The sequence below is a fragment of the Gastrolobium bilobum genome, unplaced genomic scaffold, assembly GCF_033153095.1.
Source record: "Gastrolobium bilobum isolate Gb01-03AN ecotype WA unplaced genomic scaffold, APGP_CSIRO_Gbil_v1 utg69924, whole genome shotgun sequence".
NCBI classification, from domain to species: domain Eukaryota; kingdom Viridiplantae; phylum Streptophyta; class Magnoliopsida; order Fabales; family Fabaceae; genus Gastrolobium; species Gastrolobium bilobum.
Window position 1 is genome coordinate 49,800 of NW_026895438.1, and position 20,210 is coordinate 70,009.

General features: G+C 38.4%; 1 protein-coding gene across 1 annotated transcript; it reads right to left on the bottom strand.

Annotated features, from left to right (window-relative positions):
* Window positions 1-760: 760 nt before the first annotated feature.
* On the bottom strand, window positions 761-8,596 carry LOC133311272 (protein PHOSPHATE-INDUCED 1-like). The gene is made up of 2 exons (XM_061512298.1): window positions 7,968-8,596; window positions 761-833 (listed from the first exon to the last, which is right to left on the bottom strand). Exons 1-2 carry the CDS (start codon window positions 8,594-8,596, stop codon window positions 761-763), a joined length of 702 nt encoding a protein of 233 aa, XP_061368282.1.
* Window positions 8,597-20,210: the final 11,614 nt, after the last annotated feature.

The window sequence follows — 20,210 nt, forward strand, 5'->3', positions numbered from 1 at the left end:
CCTACAACTCCAAATCGACATTGTTTTTGGAATTGGAATAATAATTGCAATGCATATTAGTAAAATATATGATATAAAAGGAAAGTAAAATTTTCAAAATATCGTATATATTTTTCTTAATTATTTTGATTTTGCTTGAGATAATTTTATCTCATGTGACAAGTGAAATATTTTTTTCTTAATTAATTACTAAAATATGTGTTTATATTGATTTTGTATTTGATATGTTCTTTGTTAAATGTTAAAAAAATATTACAACGATATTTTAAAAATATGTAAGGAAATTCTTTATCTAAAATGGTTTTTGTTTTATATAAGAGTTATGTTGTAGGAAAAGTGATTGTGTAATGTTATAGAGATTCGTTTTGCGTGCCTTAATTTTTTTTTTTTTTGCTTTAAAAAGTGTGGGTCCCACAAAATGTTGTGTGTGTAGGAAATTTTTTGGTGTCATATGACATGATAGATGTAAACACCATAAATTAATAACTAAAATCTAATAGGACATCAAGGAATTGTGTTTTAATTGACATATTGAAAAAATGTGTTTTAAAATGTTTTAATTGAAATCAAAGAGAAGGTAAGTGGGGTTGGTAAAGCAAAGAGAAGGTCGGAGAGGTGCGGCTTGCTCTGATGAATTTATGGTCGGTAAATAATGAATGAGTGTGAGGCACTCTGCTCCAACCTCATGTGACGTGTTCCTCCAAATCCACCGTCCAACTATTACGGTGCCATGGTTATAATCCAACACCACATTATCATATCATATGGGTGCAGCGATGGGTTTGCGTGCCTCCGCTTTGCATATGGGGTTTAGTGGTCCATGGATACCTTGGCGGGTTTCGATCCCTTCTGTTTGTAAAAAAGAAAAAGTGTTGCAAATTAGACTTTTTTTTTTAATGGTGGGCCAAGCCCATAGAATTAAATTGAAAGCTGGTGCATGTTAAAGGAAACATGCTCCATCAGAAAAAAACTTACAAAAGTCGCTCCAAAATGAAAAGATACTAGTAGAAGGAGAAGAATATAACACTAACTCTCCACTCCTACTCTTAAGACCTACCAAAGCTAGACTATCAGCACACAAGTTAGCCTATCTAGGAACAAATTCAAAAGCAACATGCTCGAATGACAGCAAGCAATTTCTAATTTTCCTAGCTACCAAGGAATAGTCATCTAAAACATTCAGATTAGCTACACAAGATAAGGCTTCTTTGCTGTCACTCCCAAGCCAAACTTTCTTGATCTTTAAATCACTTGCCAACTTAAGACCTTGCCAAATGCCCCACAATTCAGCTTCAAAGCTTGAGGCAGCAACCAATTTTTAAAGAGAATCCACTAATCCAGTCACCCTTCCAAGTGCATATCAAACCTCCACATGCTCCTGACTTGGACTCCAAATTTACAGCACCATCAACAAAGATTTTGAACATCTCCTTCTGCTCCTGAAATCCAGCCCCAAACAGAGAAGAAGAGTGCTCTATTTTCTGATCAAAAGGGTCCTCAGAACAACTACTATTCATATCTCTCAAATACAATAGGATTCTACTCATCGGGTCACTAGGCCAGTCAAAAAGATCTTCATGGACAGTTAGATTTCTCCACTGCCATAGCATCCAACAAGTAACAAAAAATGCTTCCTTCCACGAATGCCAGCATTTTGTTGAGAAAGATTTACAAATATTTAATCTAAACCAGTCAAAATCATTTGTTAGAAGAAAAACATCAGGTATCTTACCTCCAAACCATCTCTCCCACACCTTCCTAGCCTTCAAGCAGTCCCTCATCACATGCATTAAGGTCTCATGTGCTGATGAACAAATCGTGCAGAGAGTCTCCCCTCCATTCCACAAGCTAGTAGAACTTCTAATTGGTAATTTATTAAGGCATGCCAACCACATAAAAGTAGCAATCCTAATGGGTCCTTTCCATTTCCAGATTAGAGACCAGACTTTGTCCTTCTTCAAATTTGCACCCAGTAATTGCTGATAAGCATTCCTAACCAGAGAACAACTTGGGCTGCTTCGTAACCAGCAAATCCTGTCCTCAGGGCCATTTGGGCAGGGAGCTTTTATACTTTGCAGCCTTCTAAGTATAGTGACATCAAGATAATGCTTCAAATAATCCCATTGCCAATCACCTGTTACTTGGTCCACAATATCACTCACCTTCAATTCCTGTTCTGCAGTGCAAGGTTTAGTGAATGCAAGCTCATAGAGGTTATCTTCCCATCCATGCCAACAATCTGTCCAGAAATATACTGAATTACCATTCCCCATCTCCCAAATCAGATACTGTTCCAGTTTCACACGTGCAGCACAAATGCTATTCCATAAGGAGGAATCTCCATTTCTGACAGCTAGCCCTCTCCTAGGATCATGTTTTTTCTTCCATATTTCCCAAGTAGAACTCTACTCCAAAGACTGTTAGGATCATTAACAAGCATCCAAGCTATCTTTTGCATGAAAGCTTCATTTTGCACTCGAAGGTTAATGATGCCCAAACCTCCACACTCCTTGGGCTCATAGAGTTTCTCCCATGCCACATAGTGAGCTCTCCTTTTTGCATCTGAATCTCCCCAGATAAAATTCCTTTGTAGTTTTTCAATTCCTTGACAAACATGAACAGGAAGAGAGTTGTTTTGCATGTGATACAGAGGCATAGCTGCAATCACACTCTTGGTGAGAGTGATTCTACCCGCCAAAGACAAAAATTTTGTCTTCCACCCTTGGAGCCGATTCTGCATTCTTCCAATAACATTAGAATAATGCTGCCTACTAGTCCTCCCATGTCTCAGCAAGGTCCCTAGATAGCATCCAATCCCCTTGACAACTTTGAACCCACTAGCAACAGCCAAAGTTTTCACTGTCTCCTGAGTTGTGTTCTTAGAGAAGTAAATACAAGACTTCTCCATACTAACACATTGGCCTGACATTCGAGAGAAATTCTCCAAGCAGCCTGTAATACACTCCATCTGGCTAATGGAAGCTTCAGCAAATAGGATGATATCATCAGCAAACATTAGGTGTGATATTTGAGGCCCTGTCCTACCAGCTCTAATTGGGAGCCATGCCTTCCTATCAACTTCATCCATAATAAGATGGGTTAACTTCTCCATACATAGGAAAAATAAATAAGGAGACAATGGGTCCCCTTGCCTGAGTCCCCTTTGAGGAGAAAATCCATGAGTCCTACTTCCATTCCATAACACCTCAATAAATGGACTTGTGACACAGCCCATAATAGCAGTTATCAGCTCATCTGGAAGCTTCATCTCTTCAAGAACAGCCTTGACAAAACTCCACCTGAGCTTATCATAAGCCTTCTCTAGATCAATCTTGATAGAGAAATAACTCTTCTTTCCTTGCATCCTATGCATAGAGTGAATAAGTTCCTGGACAATAATAATATTGTCCTGGATATTCCTCTTGGGGATGAAGCTTACCTGATTAGGAGAAACAAGCTCACCTATAAATGGCTTGATCTTGTTAACCAGAATTTTACTCCAACCCTTATACACAGTGTTACATAGTGCAATGGGCCGAAACTGCTTCATGAAACAAGGCCTCTCCACTTTGGGAATTAGTGCAAAGAGAGTCTGATTGATCTCTTTAATCTGCTCAGGCTTGTTGAGATACAACTACATGCTACTGAAGACTTGTTCTTTAATCAGCTCCCAATTCTTATGATATAACAATGCTGGATATCCATCTGGTCCAGGAGCTTTTAATGGGGCCATTTGAAAGAACGCATTCCTGACATCCTCAAGAGAAATATCCAAAGACAATAAGTTTCTATGTTCCTCCCTGATAGCTGGCCAAGAGCAGCTAGTCTGACACCACCCTGATTCAACCATGTCATCTGTAAAAAGATTAATGAAGAAGTTCCTGGCCAGAACAATCAATTCCTCCTCTCCAGAAATCCATCCACCACCATGATTCTGAAGTTTGATAATCTTATTCCTCTTCCTCCTAATCAAAGTGCAAGTATGATAATACTTAGTATTTCTATCACCCCCTTTAATCCAATCTCCTCTAGATTTTAGAAACCAAATCTGCTCCTCTTGCTCTAAAATATCAGCAAGCTCCTTATTAAGATTAGCTTCTAATTCTTCCAAATGATAGCTATTCCTCAAGTTCATCTGTCTTTGGATGCCATCCAGCCTAGCTATCACCCTGTTTTTCCTATAGTGAGTGAAGCCAAAGACATTCTTATTCCAGCTTCTGACTGCTGGAGTAAAAGATGTCAAACTGTCCAGTAGCTTAGAGCTGGAATCCCAATTGGTTCTGATAAAGGAGTTAAAACGAGAATCATTCTGCCAAACAACCGTGAACCTGAATGGCCTCTGCCTCCAGCACTGATCCTCTTTATCAAATCTCACCAAGACATGACAATGATCAGAGAAAATTCTAGGAAGATTCAAGACAGTAGCTTCCTCAAAACAAGTTCTCCAAACATCATTTGCAACGGCTCTATCAAGCCTTTTGAACACTCTATCCAAATGAGGGAATTTGGGCCCCTTCCATGTGAATCTGTTTCCTCCCCCTCCCAAATCTATAACCCCGCATGCATTTAAAACATTATTAAACATAATGCATCTATTAACATCAACAGGCTTACCTCTTTTCTTTTCAGCAATTGAGGAAATCTCATTAAAGTCTCCTGACAGCATCCAAAGACTATTCATGGTTCTCCCAATAAGCTTCAAGTCTTCCCATAACATTCTTCTTTTTTCTTCTTTTGGGCTAGCATAAACAGCAGTCCAGAAGAATCCTTCCTTACCAGGAAATTCCACCCAACAGTGGATGAATTGTTCCTGTTTCCTCACAAGAGTGACACTCACCTCATTCGGATCCCAGACTATCCACACACCTCCTGCAAACCCATTGGCCTCAGAAATTATATAACTAGGATACTCCAGACTTCGAATAATTTTCAAAGCTAAGTCACCACTATCTCTAGGCTCCAATATTGCAGCCACTCCAACTCTATACTTCTTCCTAAACCTTCTAAAGGTGCTCTTAAATTGTTTCTTTCCAGCACCTCTACAATTCCAAGTCAACAAATTCATCATGAATTTTGAGATAGATGCAAGATTTCAAAGTTCTTGCCACTTATCTCAAGGTCCACAACAGATGCCTCCTGAATAAAAACATCTCTCTTAACACCACTAGTCTCAGCTATGCCAGCCATACAGCCAAACTGAGTAGACTCTGCATTCTGATCCATATCCATACTATTGAGAGAATCTGCATTTTTTAAATTCTCCTTCATCACCAAGTCAGGTGGTTCAGGATCCTTCAACTCATACTCCAGTAGAAAACTACCAACTTGTTGAATGCTCTCTACATGATCCAGAGAAGTCTCAGAAGCTGTAGCCTCAGCTGCCATCACTATATCCCCTCATAATTTACTTGAACATAGATCCAGACTTGGTCCCCATGCCTTTCTTATTATTGGAAATATCCTCCCCAAATGATATGTTGTTCCTGAGATCACTTTTCTGAGTTGCTTGACCTCCTTTCTTCCTTCTTTGCACCACCATCCACTCGCCAACACCCTGAGCTTCAGCCTTTTCCACTGGTTGAACAGGGTTCTCACGAGATTTTTCCATTGGAGTTTGCTTAGCAATTTCTGGGCAGGAATCAAGATTATGCCCATATCTGCCACACTTCAAACATATTAAGTACAGTCCTTCATATTCAATCCTTTTCCTACAACCATCCAGTACATACATCCCTCTCAGAGGTTTGGCCAAATCAATCTCGATGCATACTCTAGCAAACCTAGCCCTATCTCCAGTTGAAGTTGTTCTATCAACTCTTAAGACTTTACCAATCACAGATCCTAAGTGATTCAAAAATGGAAACTCATAATATTCTTGTGGAATACCTGGCAAACGCACCCATGCTGCTACCTTATGAATGTTAGCCTTCTCTGGATCAAAGCAAGGCTCCCATCTCCTGGTAGCCAGATAATGCCCCAATATCACCCAAGGCCCTCCCGAAATAGCCAAATTCAGATCCTCCAGGCAGCTGAAGCGAACAGAGAAAAAGTCATTCCCTAAGTCAACTACTGTAATACTTCCCGCTTTGGCCCAGAGCACTTCCAACCTGCGCTTCATAAACCCAACACCAATCCTCTTGCCCAGCAGCTTAACAATCAAGGCGTTCTTCCATCTCTGACGGATCCGAGCGCGAGCTTCTCCATTGCTCTTAATCTCCATCAGTCCATCCTCTCTGACCACTGTCTGAAAGCCCCATTCAGAAATAGTCCCCTTATTCGGATCGAGTGGATCCAGATCAGGATCCTCCTCCTCCATCAGCCAAGGTGATGCTTCGCCCGAAACACCATTTTCCATCCCTGTGACCTCCGCGAAGGACCTCTGCTTTGCAAGACCCTTCTCACCAGATTGAAACTCAGATACAACTTCATGCATCCTACCTTCAGTCAGAATTTCTTCTCCATTCTTTGTACGCTTCGTGCTCTTCCTAGTCATGCACAACAGATCAGAATGATTCTCCATCAAAGTCTCCATCGAACCAGCCATTCTCAGAAACGTAACCCTAGCAGACAGAAAATTTTTGCGCGCATGGCCAAACGCGCCTAACTAACCCATTTTTTCCAGCAAACTTGAATTAGTGCAAATTAGACCTTTATTTCTATTATTATTCTTTTTTAAGGCTATTTTTTTTTGTAATATAAATTTTTTTTTTGGTGAATATAGTTTGTAATATAATTTCACTAAAATTGTTTTTGGCACAACTTTTTGATACTAATTTTTTTTTTTTAAAAACTATTTCGAAATAAGAAAGCTTTGAAGTACGTAGTGAAGAATGAAGATGCATTTACCATTAGATTCAAATTAAAGCGTCTCTTGAAAAATATGAGTGACAGAGAGATATGAATTTATTTTCTTTTACTTTTTTTTTTGTTACAATAGCCAGTTTCAGTTCAATATATTGAAAATTATATTTCGCAAACAATAAATAATTTTCGTTTATAAGCCTAAGCATGGTATGCCATGCTATGTAGCACCGATACCGACACGGGACATGTGTCACGATACGACACGACACTCCGATACGTTAATTATAAAAAATGTTAGATTTCGACACGTTAGGACACGTTTTGATATTAAATAATATTTTTAATTTATGTAGTGCGTATTATATTAATATTCAATAATTTAACAAAAAAAATGAATCTAAACTTATAATATTCATAAATTTTGCAAAGAAACATAAGATATCCCAAATATTTATATTAAACTCAATAAAATGGTAATTGTAATCCAACGAATTTAATAGTTGGAATTAAAAACTCAACGCAACACAACTTTTGAACCTTTTTTTGAATTTCTATAATTCATATTGGAGTGTCGGAGAGTGTCCGAGTATCCAAGAGTGTCAGGAAGTGTCGGACAAAACAGGTTAAGATTTTTAAAGTGTCGTTGCTTCATAGATACCATGTGTCCAATGCGTGTTGCGCATTTAGATGAAGGCGAAGTAATTAAGATTAAGAATAAAAAAGAATAAGAATATTAACTCAAATTTAACATTTTTATAATGTTATAGAAGGTATAACAATGAATGAACAAATGAAAGAATATCTCATTGCCTAACAACTAATTAAACAGAGTGGAAAATTTTAGAGTTGAGTTGGGGATGCAGGACGTGCGTCTATACGAGCGTAGAACATATATGCTAAAGGAATTGTTATGGAAATATTTTGACCGAAATTGTTTTACGTTACAACTTTTCTTTTTAATGTAATTGTGATTTTTATTTTTTATTTATATAATGAGTATGGGTCAAGTTTTGGGTCAATAGGTCATTATTAAAACAAATCAGGTCTAAAATTGACCCAAATAAAAGTGGGTCAGTATTTAAACTAGTTCAAAAAATATAAGTATTTATGGGTCAGATATCAACGACAGGACAAGTGAACCAATTTTTTTGCAAAGCCCTAGGTGGAATGGCCACGCGCATTGACCAGGGCGCTGAGTCTCCGAGTTACCCACCCATATGTATGCAAATCTGTACCTCTTCCCATTCACGCGTGCACCCATTGAGGAACCATGAGTCCCACACCTGCTGGAACAGAGCCCATCAACGGCTACGTCTGCGACTGTGAGAACCACGTTGATGGCTTGTTTTTGGGCACCCTTTGATGCGAGCTTCATGATTTGGTCATCAGTGAGCGATTTGCCCATAGAGTATTTCTCGTCGATGACTTGGGAACCGAGGGAGGGGGCTAGCTTGGGTGACTTGTTGGAGTTGATGAGGTTGTAGTATTTCTCCGTTGCCTTCCACCATGTTGCCACGGTTGGTTGTGATGCGGTGGTGAATCTGGTGATGGGTTTGGGAGAGGAGAGTGATGTGATAAAGTCTGCGATGATGGCTCGCTGAGATGGGTTGAATTTGCCGTACCAGATGAGGTTGACAGAGATTTTGCCAGTTAGGAGAGGGCCTTTGTGGTATTTGAATTGCAACTGCTGGTCTGACTCTGACTCAGCGAGTCTCCTAGCCGAGGTCAAGTGAAGTAGGGAAATGGTGAGAAAAAGGCTAAAGAGAAAAGAAGACGATATAAAAAAGGCCATTTGTTTGTATTTTGTATAGAGAGAGATAGAAAAGAAAAGAGTGTAAGAAGTGAGAAGTGTAACTTGAAAGATATTATTAGTTAATTAATAATACCATTCGTTGTTTTAAGATGTGAAAATATTTGATGATGAACATAAAATAAAATAAAATATTACTATTTATTTTTATTATTTATGTGAATTAAGAAAATTATATTTTACATTAATATTTCATACTTACTAATTTATATTTTATATTTCATTAGTTAATTAATAATACTGTAAGAACCCGCACCGTTAATTATGGTATTTTTATTGTTTAATTATGAGAAGTAATGGAGATTGGAGATCAGAGACTGATTCGGAAGAGGAGGATGATGCCGAGATGCTGCTGCAGGATGGGGCTGTAGATGAACGAAAAAAGGCTCTATCTTTGGAGGATGTCACTTTGGAGTATCGCAAGGATGGTTCTCCGAACTTCAAGCTTTCGGACAGTTTCAAAAGGACAGCTTGGAAGCCGTGGAAGAAATCGTTGATTGTCAAACTGCTGGGGAAAAAACTCTCAATAAATTTCATGAGGAAACGGTTGGAGAATATGTGGGAAAGGGATGGGAAAATTCATGTAACTGACATTGAGAATGATTTTTTCTTAGTCAGGTTTGAAGCAAAAAAAGATATGAAATTTGTTTTAGCTGCTGGGCCATGGTTAATATTTGATCATTATTTGTTCATCAGATTATGGGAGCCCGATTTTCAAGCGTTTAGCTCCCCCATTAGCAAGATCACTGCTTGGGTCCGATTACCTGGGTTTCCAGTGGAATATATTAACACTCCCTTGATGAAGAGTGTTGGTAATTGGTTGGGGAAGTTCATTCGACTGGATGCAGCATCAACCAATCTTGCCAGGGGAAAATTTGCCAGGATTTGCGTCGAACTGGATATTAGCCAGCCACTAAAGTCTGTCTATTATGTAGAGCGAAGGTATAAGCAGGTGGAGTATGAAGGTCTTCATTCAATATGTTACAAGTGTGGGAAATATGGGCATAGAACGAAGCTTTGCCCCAATGCACCAAAGGAACCTGTGACTGTGACCAATGGCGAGGTGTCTATGAATAATACAATTCTGGACAGTAATATGCAGCATGCTGAAATTCCTGGGGAGACTAATCAACCTAATTTCGGTCCTTGGATGGTAGTTTCGAGGAAAAAACAAAAAACATGTGGAAAGGAAGTCTGATAATAGTATACAAAAAAGCACTGAAGAAAAGCATCTTAAAATAGTTGCTGAAACAACTAAATCTGAGACTACGGAAGAGGGCCACAATATTGGTAAGTTGAGCACAGATAGGCTTGGGGAGGACAATTTACATGGGGTTCAGGATCTAGCCAAGAGTCCAGGTAAAGATAGGCAACATGGTGTTAATGACCGAGTTCATCTAATAGAGACAGAAACTGCTTTCAAGTTGGTGGGAGATGGTGTCGGGGATGCAAATATGGAGGAAAAGTCTATTCCTAAGGATACCATAGGAAGTCTTACGAAGATACAGCACAATATTAATAACAATTTGAGCTCGATTGATACTCTATGTCATGAGAGTCCTGTTGTGATGTATACTGATAATGTTGGGAATGAGAATTATTTTGATGACTCTGCGAAGGTTCAGAAAACTTCTAGGGATCCATCCCTTAGTGTGACTGTGTTATCTCAAGATCCTAAGTCTCCGGATCCCAAGCCTAGTAAGACAACTTCAGTTTCTAGCAGAAGTAAAGCATCATCTGGTCAACGAGGAGTAGGGAAGTCTTTTTTCAGTAAATTGTCGCAGGTGCAATCTCACTCTGCAAAAATTCAAAAATCTTGTTGATGTCTTTGCTATCTTGGAATTGTAGGGGTGCGGCCAAGTCTAATTTGTGTCGTACTCTTAAAATGATAGTGGATAAACATGCTATTTGCATGGTGGTGCTAATGGAGACTCGAACCAGTAGCGTTAAGAGTAAAAGTTTGATGAAGAAACTTAGATTTGATCAGATCTTAGTTGAGGAAGCGGTGGGTTTTTCTAGTGGGATTTGGGCTATATAGGACTCCAACCGTGTTACGGTGCAAAGAATTTCCCAATCATCCCAGTTTTTGCATATGAAGGTTCTGATGAATAATTCTAGAGAATTTTTATGTACTGCTGTTTATGCAAGTCCCCGTGAAGTTGAAAGACATGTGATGTGGGATGATATTTCTCATATTAGCAACTCTATTAATGTTCCATGGATTATGTTAGGTGATTTTAATGATATCAGAAGTAGTAATAAAAAGAAAGGAGGATCCTATCCAGATAGTGCAAGATGCAGTCGGTTTTCTGATTTTCTCAATAGTTATCATGTGGAAGACTTAAACACTTCTGGTCCTTATTTCACTTGGCAGGGTCCAAAGTGGAATCACTTGGATAGAGTTTTCAAAAAGCTTGGTCGAGTTTATGCGAATCAGAGATGGAGATTGTGTTTTGAGGAGGCTGAAGTCTGCGTGCTTCCTAGGATACTTTCGGATCATAGACCCTTACTTGTGAATTTTTCTTCGAAATTTAAAGTGTGACAGAAGAGGTCGTTCCGCTTTATAGCTTCTTGGCTGGAGCATCCAAATTTCGATGAGCTGATGCAAGAGAAATGGAATTAAAGAGAGGAGATTATGTCTATGATCAATCAATTTGTTCCTCACCTCCAACGGTGGAATAAAGAAGTTTTTGGTAACATCAATATGAGAAAGACGAATTCAACCCATAGAATTCAAGACGTTCAGAATTATAGATTTGCTAACGACTCTCCTCGGCTGGAAGATCTAGAATGTCATATGCAAAGGGAGTTAAATGTGACTCTGGATCAAGAAGAGTCTCTTTGGTTTCAAAAATCTCCTCATAACTGGATCGTTGATGGTGACAAGAACACCAAATTTTATCATTTAAAGACAGTGGTTCACAAAAGTTGTAATAAATTAAGCAGGCTGAGGAATGATACTAATTGTTGGATTGAGGATCCCTCCCATCTTAGGAATCATGTCTGTAGTTACTATAAAAGTCTGTTTACTAAAGAATCCCACAACCGTAAATGGTTAACATCTCCAAATTGCTGGTCAAATATTCCGTCTGAATAAAGGAAAGATTGATCAAAGTTCCTGGGCTGGAGGAAATTTCCAGAATTTTGCGTGAAATGGGGTCTTTTAAGGCTCCTGGTGATGATGGCTTTTTAGCTATATTTTTTCAGTGACAGTGGCCTTTCTTAAGGACTCAAATTTGTGATGCTATCGGTAAGATTTGGAGTAAGGCGGAGCTTGTTGTTGAGATTAATTCAACTCTTTTGGTATTGATTCCAAAAAAAAATTCTCCTGAGTTTATCTCTCAGTTTAGACCGATCTCTTTATGCACTGTAGTTTACAAGATTCTGTCCAAGATCATCGTTGATAGGCTCAAACCGATTATGGAGGTCATTATATCTCCTTTTCAGGTGAGTTTTGTTCCGAATAGACAAATTCAAGATAATATTATTATTGTCCAGGAATTAATTCACTCAATGCATAAGATGAGAGGGAGAAAAACTTTTATGGCTATCAAAATTGATTTGATCAATGCTTATAACAGAGTTAGTTAGGAGTTTTTGCATAGAATTTTAGATGAAATTTCACTTCCTGAGCATACTGTAAACCTTATTATGAGCTGTGTACAATCTTCCAAAATTAATGTTTTATGGAATGGTGGTAAAACTGAAGATTTTACTCCTTCTAGGGGTATCCGGCAAGGGGAACCCTTATCTCCATATCTTTTTGTAATGGCCATGGAGAAGTTGACCCATATTATTAATACTGCTATTAGTGGAGGTATCTCGAAACCTATGAGGGTTGGTAATGGTGGACCTCAAATCTCCCATCTAGCATTTGCAGATGACTTGATGATTTTCATGGAGGCTAAGGAAGAGCAGCTCGATGTCTTTTTAAAATGTCTGTCCTTATTTGAAGAAATTTCAGGTGAAAAACTGAGTGTTGAAAAAACTAGTGTTTTCTTTTCAAGAGATACGACAGAGGATATGCGCCGAAGGATTTCTGAGAAAAGTGGTTTTAAATATGTGAAGAATGTGGGCAGATACCTGGGGTCTATGATGCAGCATGGTAGGGTTTCAAAAAATTCTTACTCAGGAATTGTTGATAAGATTAGAGTAAAACTCAATGCGTGGAATCAACAAAGTTTGTCGTAAGTGGGTAGTATCACCTTGGCTCAATCAGTCATATCTGTTGTTCCTTACTTTCAGATGCAAAGTTGCAAGCTTCCTACTTCAATATGTTTAGAGGTTGAGACAATTCAAAGAGGTTTTATCTGGGGTGATAGGGAGGATCATATGAAGCATCATCTGATTAGCTGGAATACTACTACTCTTCCTAAAATGTTTGGTGGTCTTGGATTTAAGAAATTAGAGATTATGAATGATTCTTTTCTTGCCAAACTAGTTTGGAATTATGTGAATAAACCTAACCATCTCTGGTCTCAGGTTCTCCAAGCTAAGTATGGTGCATTAGAAACCGTGGTGGCCCTTTTGTAGTGCATGGTGGTGATTCCAATCTTTGGAGAAATATTTGTAGAATTTGGAATATTATGGAGGATTGGCTTGTTTGGGAAGTTGGGGATGGCAAGAGTATTAGTTTCTGGCATGATAGATGGTTTCCTCAAGCTTCTAGTCTCCAGGAGTGTGCCACGAGGAGAATTTCCTCAAGGGAAGCAGACATGAAGGTGGCGGGTATGGTTAAGGATAATGGCGAGTGGGATTTGGCTTATATATCTGAGTCTCTTCCGGCTGATATTGTCGACAGTTTCCGTAGTGTGCTTCCTCCTTCTGACGTTGATGGACCGGACAAGAAAGTTTGGAACCTGCATGGCTCGAATATTTTTTTGGCGAAAGCAGTTTATGAAATGTTAACAAGCCATGATAGAAGTGAGGTTGCTGATAATTCTAAGTGGTCTTTACTTTGGAAGTGGAAGGGTCCTCAAAAGATTAAAATTCTTATGTGGAAAATCTTGCATGGGAGACTTCTTACTAAGAGAAGAATTGCAGCCTGGGGTAATGGTGATGATGTGTGCTTTGTGTGTAAAGTGGAGAGGGAATCGGTCCTTCATGCTCTTAGGGACTGTCAAGAAGTGAAACCCTTGTGGTCTTATTTTGTGCTTAGCTCGCAGTATGATGAGTTCTTTTCTGGTAGTTTGGAGCAGTGGCTTTTACTGAACATTTCAAATCCAAACTATAGCAGATTTCGAAAGGATTGGATCACTTTATTCTTCATTTTGTGTTGGAATATTTGGACCTGGAGAAATGATGTTACTCATGGGGCCAATGCTCTTTCAATCAGTATGAAAGTTGATCTGGTGCAGAATCTTTTTAAAGATGTGATTGAATCTTTTAATCACACAAAAAATAATTCTGCTGAGAGGAGCACCATGGTTTTTCATATTGCTTGGCAATTCCCTATTTCTGACTTTATTAAGGTAAATACAGATGGTGCTGCGCGTGGGAATCCTGGTCTTGCTGCTTGTGGGGGAGTTATTCGTAATTCTCAAGGTCTTTGGTTGGGTGGCTTTGCTTTCAAATTGGGTTCTTGTTCTTCTTTTAAGGCTGAGCTGTGGGGAGTTTTGTGGGGTTTAGAGTGGCGTGGAATGCTGGGTTCTGCAAGGTTGTGATTGAGAGTGATTCATCTAGTGTGGTCACTGTGCTCACCAGAAGTGGTGTAGCAGTCCGTGAAAATCAGTTGATTTCTCGTATACGGACTTGGTTGGATAGAAGCTGGTCTGTTATTATTCAGCACACGTTAAGGGAAGCAAATACTTGTGTAGATTGGTTAGCAAATTTTATTATTGATCATGGTAATCAGGAAGACCGTTTAGTGTGGGGGGAGCCTCTTCCTAGACTGATCCCGCTTCTTAATGCTGATATGGCTAGTGTGGGAAGATCTCGTGTCTTACGTTGTAATTCGTAGTTTTCTTTTTTGTTTTTGTTTTTGTTGTTTGCGGGGCTTAGTATTCCTTTTCTTTACCAAAAAAAAAACTAATAAAATGAAATGAAATTGGTTAAGGAGAGAGAGAACTATTATGAGTAATATAAAAAATTTAAAATAAAAATAAAAATTAGTATGTTAGGTTAGAGAGACTCTAAGACTGAGTTTTTGAATTGGAGCCTGAAGCCATTTTATTAAACGAACTTTTATATAAGTCCAGACCTGATTCCAACAACTAATTTTAAACATAAACTCAGGCCTTCACAAACTGAGACAAAGACCTCTGAAAGGCTACTGATTCGTTTATCTCTCATACCTACAACGATATCTCTCTTCTCTATACGTTACAAGTTACAACATCTCATCTTTTACACAGTTTTCTTTGGCCTCTATATACAAAATACAAATGGCCTCTCTTATATCCTCATGTATTATTATCTTCAGCCTTGTTCACCTGCAGTTTCCGTTCCAATACTATAAATGCCCTTACCTAATGGCAAAATCTCTGTAAACCTCATCTGGTACGGCTACTTCAACCCATCCCAGCGAGCCATCATCCCAGACATCATCAACTCCATTATAAGTTAACGTAATTAATCCATGGAGTCAATTAATATTGAATGCACATATTCTTCCTATGCTTCGAATGTTTGGTGGCATTTAAGAGAGTTTTTATTTGAGGCTGGAAGATAGGTGGGGGAGCAGTACCTCGACACATAGTTTTTAATATTTGCCCAACATTTTAAGCTAGCTCTGCACAAAGTCCAACCGGATAAGGTAGTAAGTAACGTCTTAATTAGAACATGTTAATTAACTTGCTTTTCGCATCTATGCCATAAAGTAAGTAATTAAACTACGAATTGGAAGGTTCCTATTGCATTTTTAGTCTTAACGATCCACCTCACGTTTTCTAAATATTAGTAGGGACTTGCACCGGTAATGTTAGACTCACAACATTTAGTCAAAGGTTCCCTATTAGGTGGTCAAGCCAAATGTAGGGGACCAATAATGTTATAGACAGCTCAATTGTAGTAAATAGTTCCCAGTGTCGAACCTAATAGGTTAAGTGACAAATCGATCCATGATCCACAGAAATCTTAATCCAAATTTTTAGATAGTGACTGTATGAATCTTTTCACGTGATTCTTATTTAATTTAGTCCTAAATAATTTCATCATTCATATTTAAATTTTAAAAATCTTCAACTCGTATAATTTTATATTCAATGTTTAGTATGGAAAAGCTGGTGATGCTCCTATCTAGCTCGAATGGAAAATATCTTCAGTATTTTTAGTACCGAAGTACATTTTTTTATCAAAATTAATAAAAAGTAATATAATCAACTCTTTCCTTTTATGTTATTGACACCTTTTTTATATTTAATAAAGGGGTACATACTATCGTAGTATCAAAGAAGTGCTCCTCGAACGAGTTTGAGAAGCGAAACAACCTTGCCGAGGGCAAAAAAATTAAAAGATTACTTGTATACTTGTTGGATATGGCTCATACTAATTCGCATGTGATGAGGGTCCTTGTTGTCGGAGTCAGTAGAAAAGTGACTAGGGTCCCGCTCCTAGCGCCGGGGGGCAGCGCCCCCGGGGCCGTAGAGGCTAGGTACTGTTGTTGGCCTCTGATTTATTGTAATTTTCCTTTTTTAAGTAGTTTGGGCTTGGGCCCGTGAATAGCTACTGTTACGATTTTGTAATCTTATTTATATTCTCCTTGTAAATCGAGTGACTTATAACGTATTGAGTGGCGGTGAAGTGAATATAGTACAGAAAAGCTAGACATAGCCTAAATTGGATGAACCAGGGTAAATCACTGTGTCTATTCTCTCTCTCTCTTTCTCTTTTTCGTTCGCGATTTGTGTGATTGTCGATTTCCAACATTCACACTTGAATACTTCCAACAATGCTTGCCATCATCATCCATGGTTGCTACACAAATAGCAAATGGGATAAAAGATCATCGGTTGCATGTGCTTGAGATTGATAAGTGGTGATTCTATTGGAACGATTAGCTATTCTCCGGTCAAGAGATTTCTCTAGCTATGTACCCTTAAACGGTTTACCAGCTTGGCGAAGGTAAATGATTTCCTTTCACATTACTTCGATCATAGCCCTTGGTTTGTGGGTTTTCCTTGTCCAAACAATTTTCAATGAGAGGAACTTTAAATTGTTGGTGTTGTAAATCTGGGAATACTTTTCGCAAACAATAACAAGCCGAATATAGCAAGAAATATTAAAGAAAGCATAAAGAGAGAAGACACCAGAATTTTACAGGTTCAGAAACTCAGTATCAGTGAGTTTTCTACGTCCAGGGGCCTAAAGAGGGTTAAACACCATCTGATATTGCTCTTTATTCAAATCAAGATTCAGAAGCAGAGTTTACAGTATACAATTTCAGGTATACAAGAATTAAAGCATATGAAGAAACTATAACAGGTAAACAGATCTACAAGAAATACAATCTTGAAACAAAACATCAAGATTTATGAATCAGAACCGTAAAGTTAGAGAGGACTTCCCAATCTTTGAGCCAGCAAAAGAATCGTCGTTCCTTTCACACGATCTACAAGCTGATCAACATCAGCTTCACCGATATTCCTCACAAGATTGAACTTCCGACTCTTTGAGCACTAATCAGAAAAGTACACCGATCTATAGAACTGTCTTGTTGAGCTGAACAAGTTTCTCCAAAGCACCATTGACTAATTCTCAGTAAATCACTCACTATTTGCAGATTGATACACATTCACACAAACCATAACGAACAACCTTTTGAGAGAGTTCTTAAGATGGTAGCTAAAACTGATATCACGTGTTCTGTATCAAAAAGAGCTCAGCTGAAGGGTTAAGTAGTCCATTTGCCTTCACAAAGCAAAACGAAAGCGTTTTGCTTGTGTTGCTAAAAAATGGGCCTCAACCACTTCACTTGGCCCAATAGTAAAATAATAATAAGAAACATGCAACTGATAAAAGGAATAGCCCAATAGGTAAATAGAGAGAAAAACATCTATGTTTATGAAATACATATAACAAAATTCCACCTATTTCTAAACATACAACAGAATAAGAGCAATCCAGATTTGGTGTAGGCATTTAACCCATAGGCCCATATGCAATGCATGATCATGGTGGTTCAATTTTTAGCAAACCTAGAGCATCTCTAAATTTGCCAACAGGTACAGATTTTGTAAAAATATCAGCAGGGTTAATAATGCCCGAATTTTTTTCAACAAATACTTGTTCACTAGCTATTATCTCCCTAATAAAATGAAGCCAAACATCTATATGTTTTGTTCTTTCATGAAATGCAAATTTTTTTTGAAAGATGGATAGCACTTTGTGAGGCACAGTTTGCCTTTGGTGGGTTCTTACCTAAACCCAACTCACCTACTATACCTTTTAACCATATAGCTTCCTTGACAGCTTCAGTCAATGCCACATATTCAGCTTCTGTTGTTGATAATGCTACTATGTGCTGAAGATTACATTTCCAGGTCACCATATTACCTCCCACAGTAAACACAAAACCAGTTAGTGATATACGTTTATCAAGATCAGCAGTGTAAGAACCCACACCGTTAATTAAGGAAGTTAATTAATTAATTATGTGAAATTAGAAAATAATTTCATAATTGATCCTAATAATTATATCAAGGCTTAAATAATTGTAGTAAGTGAGTAATAATGTTGAAAGTCGCTTTTCGGACGAAAAGTGCAGATACCGATTCTGCTACTCGGTATAAATGCGTATCGATGAAATATCTTGAAAAATTATAATAAGGGCATGAATATTCCTAGAATAATATGTAGGACTGTGATTTCAAGTTTCAAGTTAAAATAATGAGAACTGGTGCCAGAACTGATACTGGCTATGGAAAAGCGCATACCGAAAAGGTGCTGCGAAAATATAAGAAAAATATGATAAATCTTGTAAAATTGAGTAGGTTCAGAATCCTAAGTTTGGGATCAAAAAGCTAAGCGTAGCTAATTTTGATAATACTGTGTGTTTATGACTTAAACCGCTATAAATACTTATTTTTGGCACTAAACCCTAGGCCATAACACTATCCTACGTGAGTTTTGGTGGCTGGTCAGTTTGTGCTCTACTCCCTTGCTCCTTTTCACCATTCTTGAGACCAAGTTGTCACCTTTGCTTGATCTCTTCATCTTTAAACACTTGGGAGCATTATTGTGAGAGTGAAAGGAAGGTCTTTTGTGAGTTTCCAGCCACTGTGAGTTGGTGTGGGTGGGCTGACCTCTGAGAGTTGAGTGGTAGGAGCTTTGTTATACCATTTTAAGGTTCAAGGAGTGACCTTTAGTGTGAAATAACCGTTCTTGATCACCATTTTTGTGTCCTTGTGTGTGCTGGACTTTGGGAGCTTCAAGTGAGCTCCAAGAGCATCATCCTTTGCTGTTTTGAGCTTGTGGTATGATCATCATCTTTGCTCTTGAGTTTTATGGTTTAAAATGGAACCTTGATGCATGTAATGGATTAAAGTTGATAACCTAACGTTGGGTAATGTTAAACACACTTAGAAATGCATGTTTTAGCTTCTGTAATCGGTAAAAATGGAACCTTGGAAATGGTATTTCCCAAAATACAGAATCTGAGCTCTGCCGCAAAATATCCGGATATGGGGGATCTGAATGTCCAGATATTGATATCCGGATATTGGCAGAGAGATATCCGGATATTCCCCCGACAAATATTCGAATATTTTGGGTTTTCAAATAACAGTAGCTGCACTATTCGTACAGGGGGCTATTGGGGGTTTGTGGACCCTAGATTGAGGAAGTTGAACTTCTGTAAAATTTAAACTAAGTCAGAATCAAGTGATTAAGGGCTTGTGGCTTTGTGAGAAGCCTGAAGACATAAAACGTAAAAGAGAAGCGTTGTCTTTATGTTTATGCTTGAGCTATGTTTATTGATATGATTGCTGGTCCAAATCATATTGTGATTCTGCTGTGTTTGGACTTTGTGCATTGGTTGGACTCTTGGCTTGGATTGTTAGCTTGCAAGGTAAGCTTTCATGTCCTCGATTTAGCCATTGTTGGTTCCACCATGTCCCATGGGGGTATGGTTATATGCATGTTGTGTTACATGCTTTGATATTTGAAATGCTTTTGAGCTGTTAAGTGCAAATGCTTATGATATGTATGTGGTGTTCACCCGATGGGATATGATCCTAAGGGTAGGTATGGCAGGTCGCGTACTGTGTGGGTAATAGACGTATTCCTGCATTTCTCTGGCTAGTAGATTATAGCTTTGACACACATGACATGATTATCTGCCATTTTGCACTGTTTTAGAAATGATGTTGATAAACTGCTTTTGAACTTATATTGCACATGTAAGTGAGCTTGGGGTGGAAGATCCGTGAGGGCCCTTGTCTTACTGAGATTTCTTGTCTAGAGATCTCACCCCACGTTTGGGGACGCTTATTTCAGGTTCAAGTACCTTGGGGGCTGATGCCTCTGGCGGCAGGAGGCTGGAGCTTAGTTGATGATATTCTGCAATTTTAATTAAGCGTAGCTTAATACGATGATATGATAACATTTCCGGATGTATACAGGATGTTACAAGCAGCATAATCAGAGTCACAATATCCAA

What these genes read in the sequence shown, in the direction of transcription:
- LOC133311272 (XM_061512298.1), bottom strand. Translation starts at nt 8,596, where the DNA reads ATGGCCTTTTTTATATCGTCTTCTTTTCTCTTTAGCCTTTTTCTCACC. An exon ending in CAATGCGCGTGGCCATTCCA is followed by an intron (nt 834 to 7,967) that starts CCTAGGGCTTTG and finishes GATCGAAACCCG; the next exon opens with CCAAGGTATCCATGGACCAC.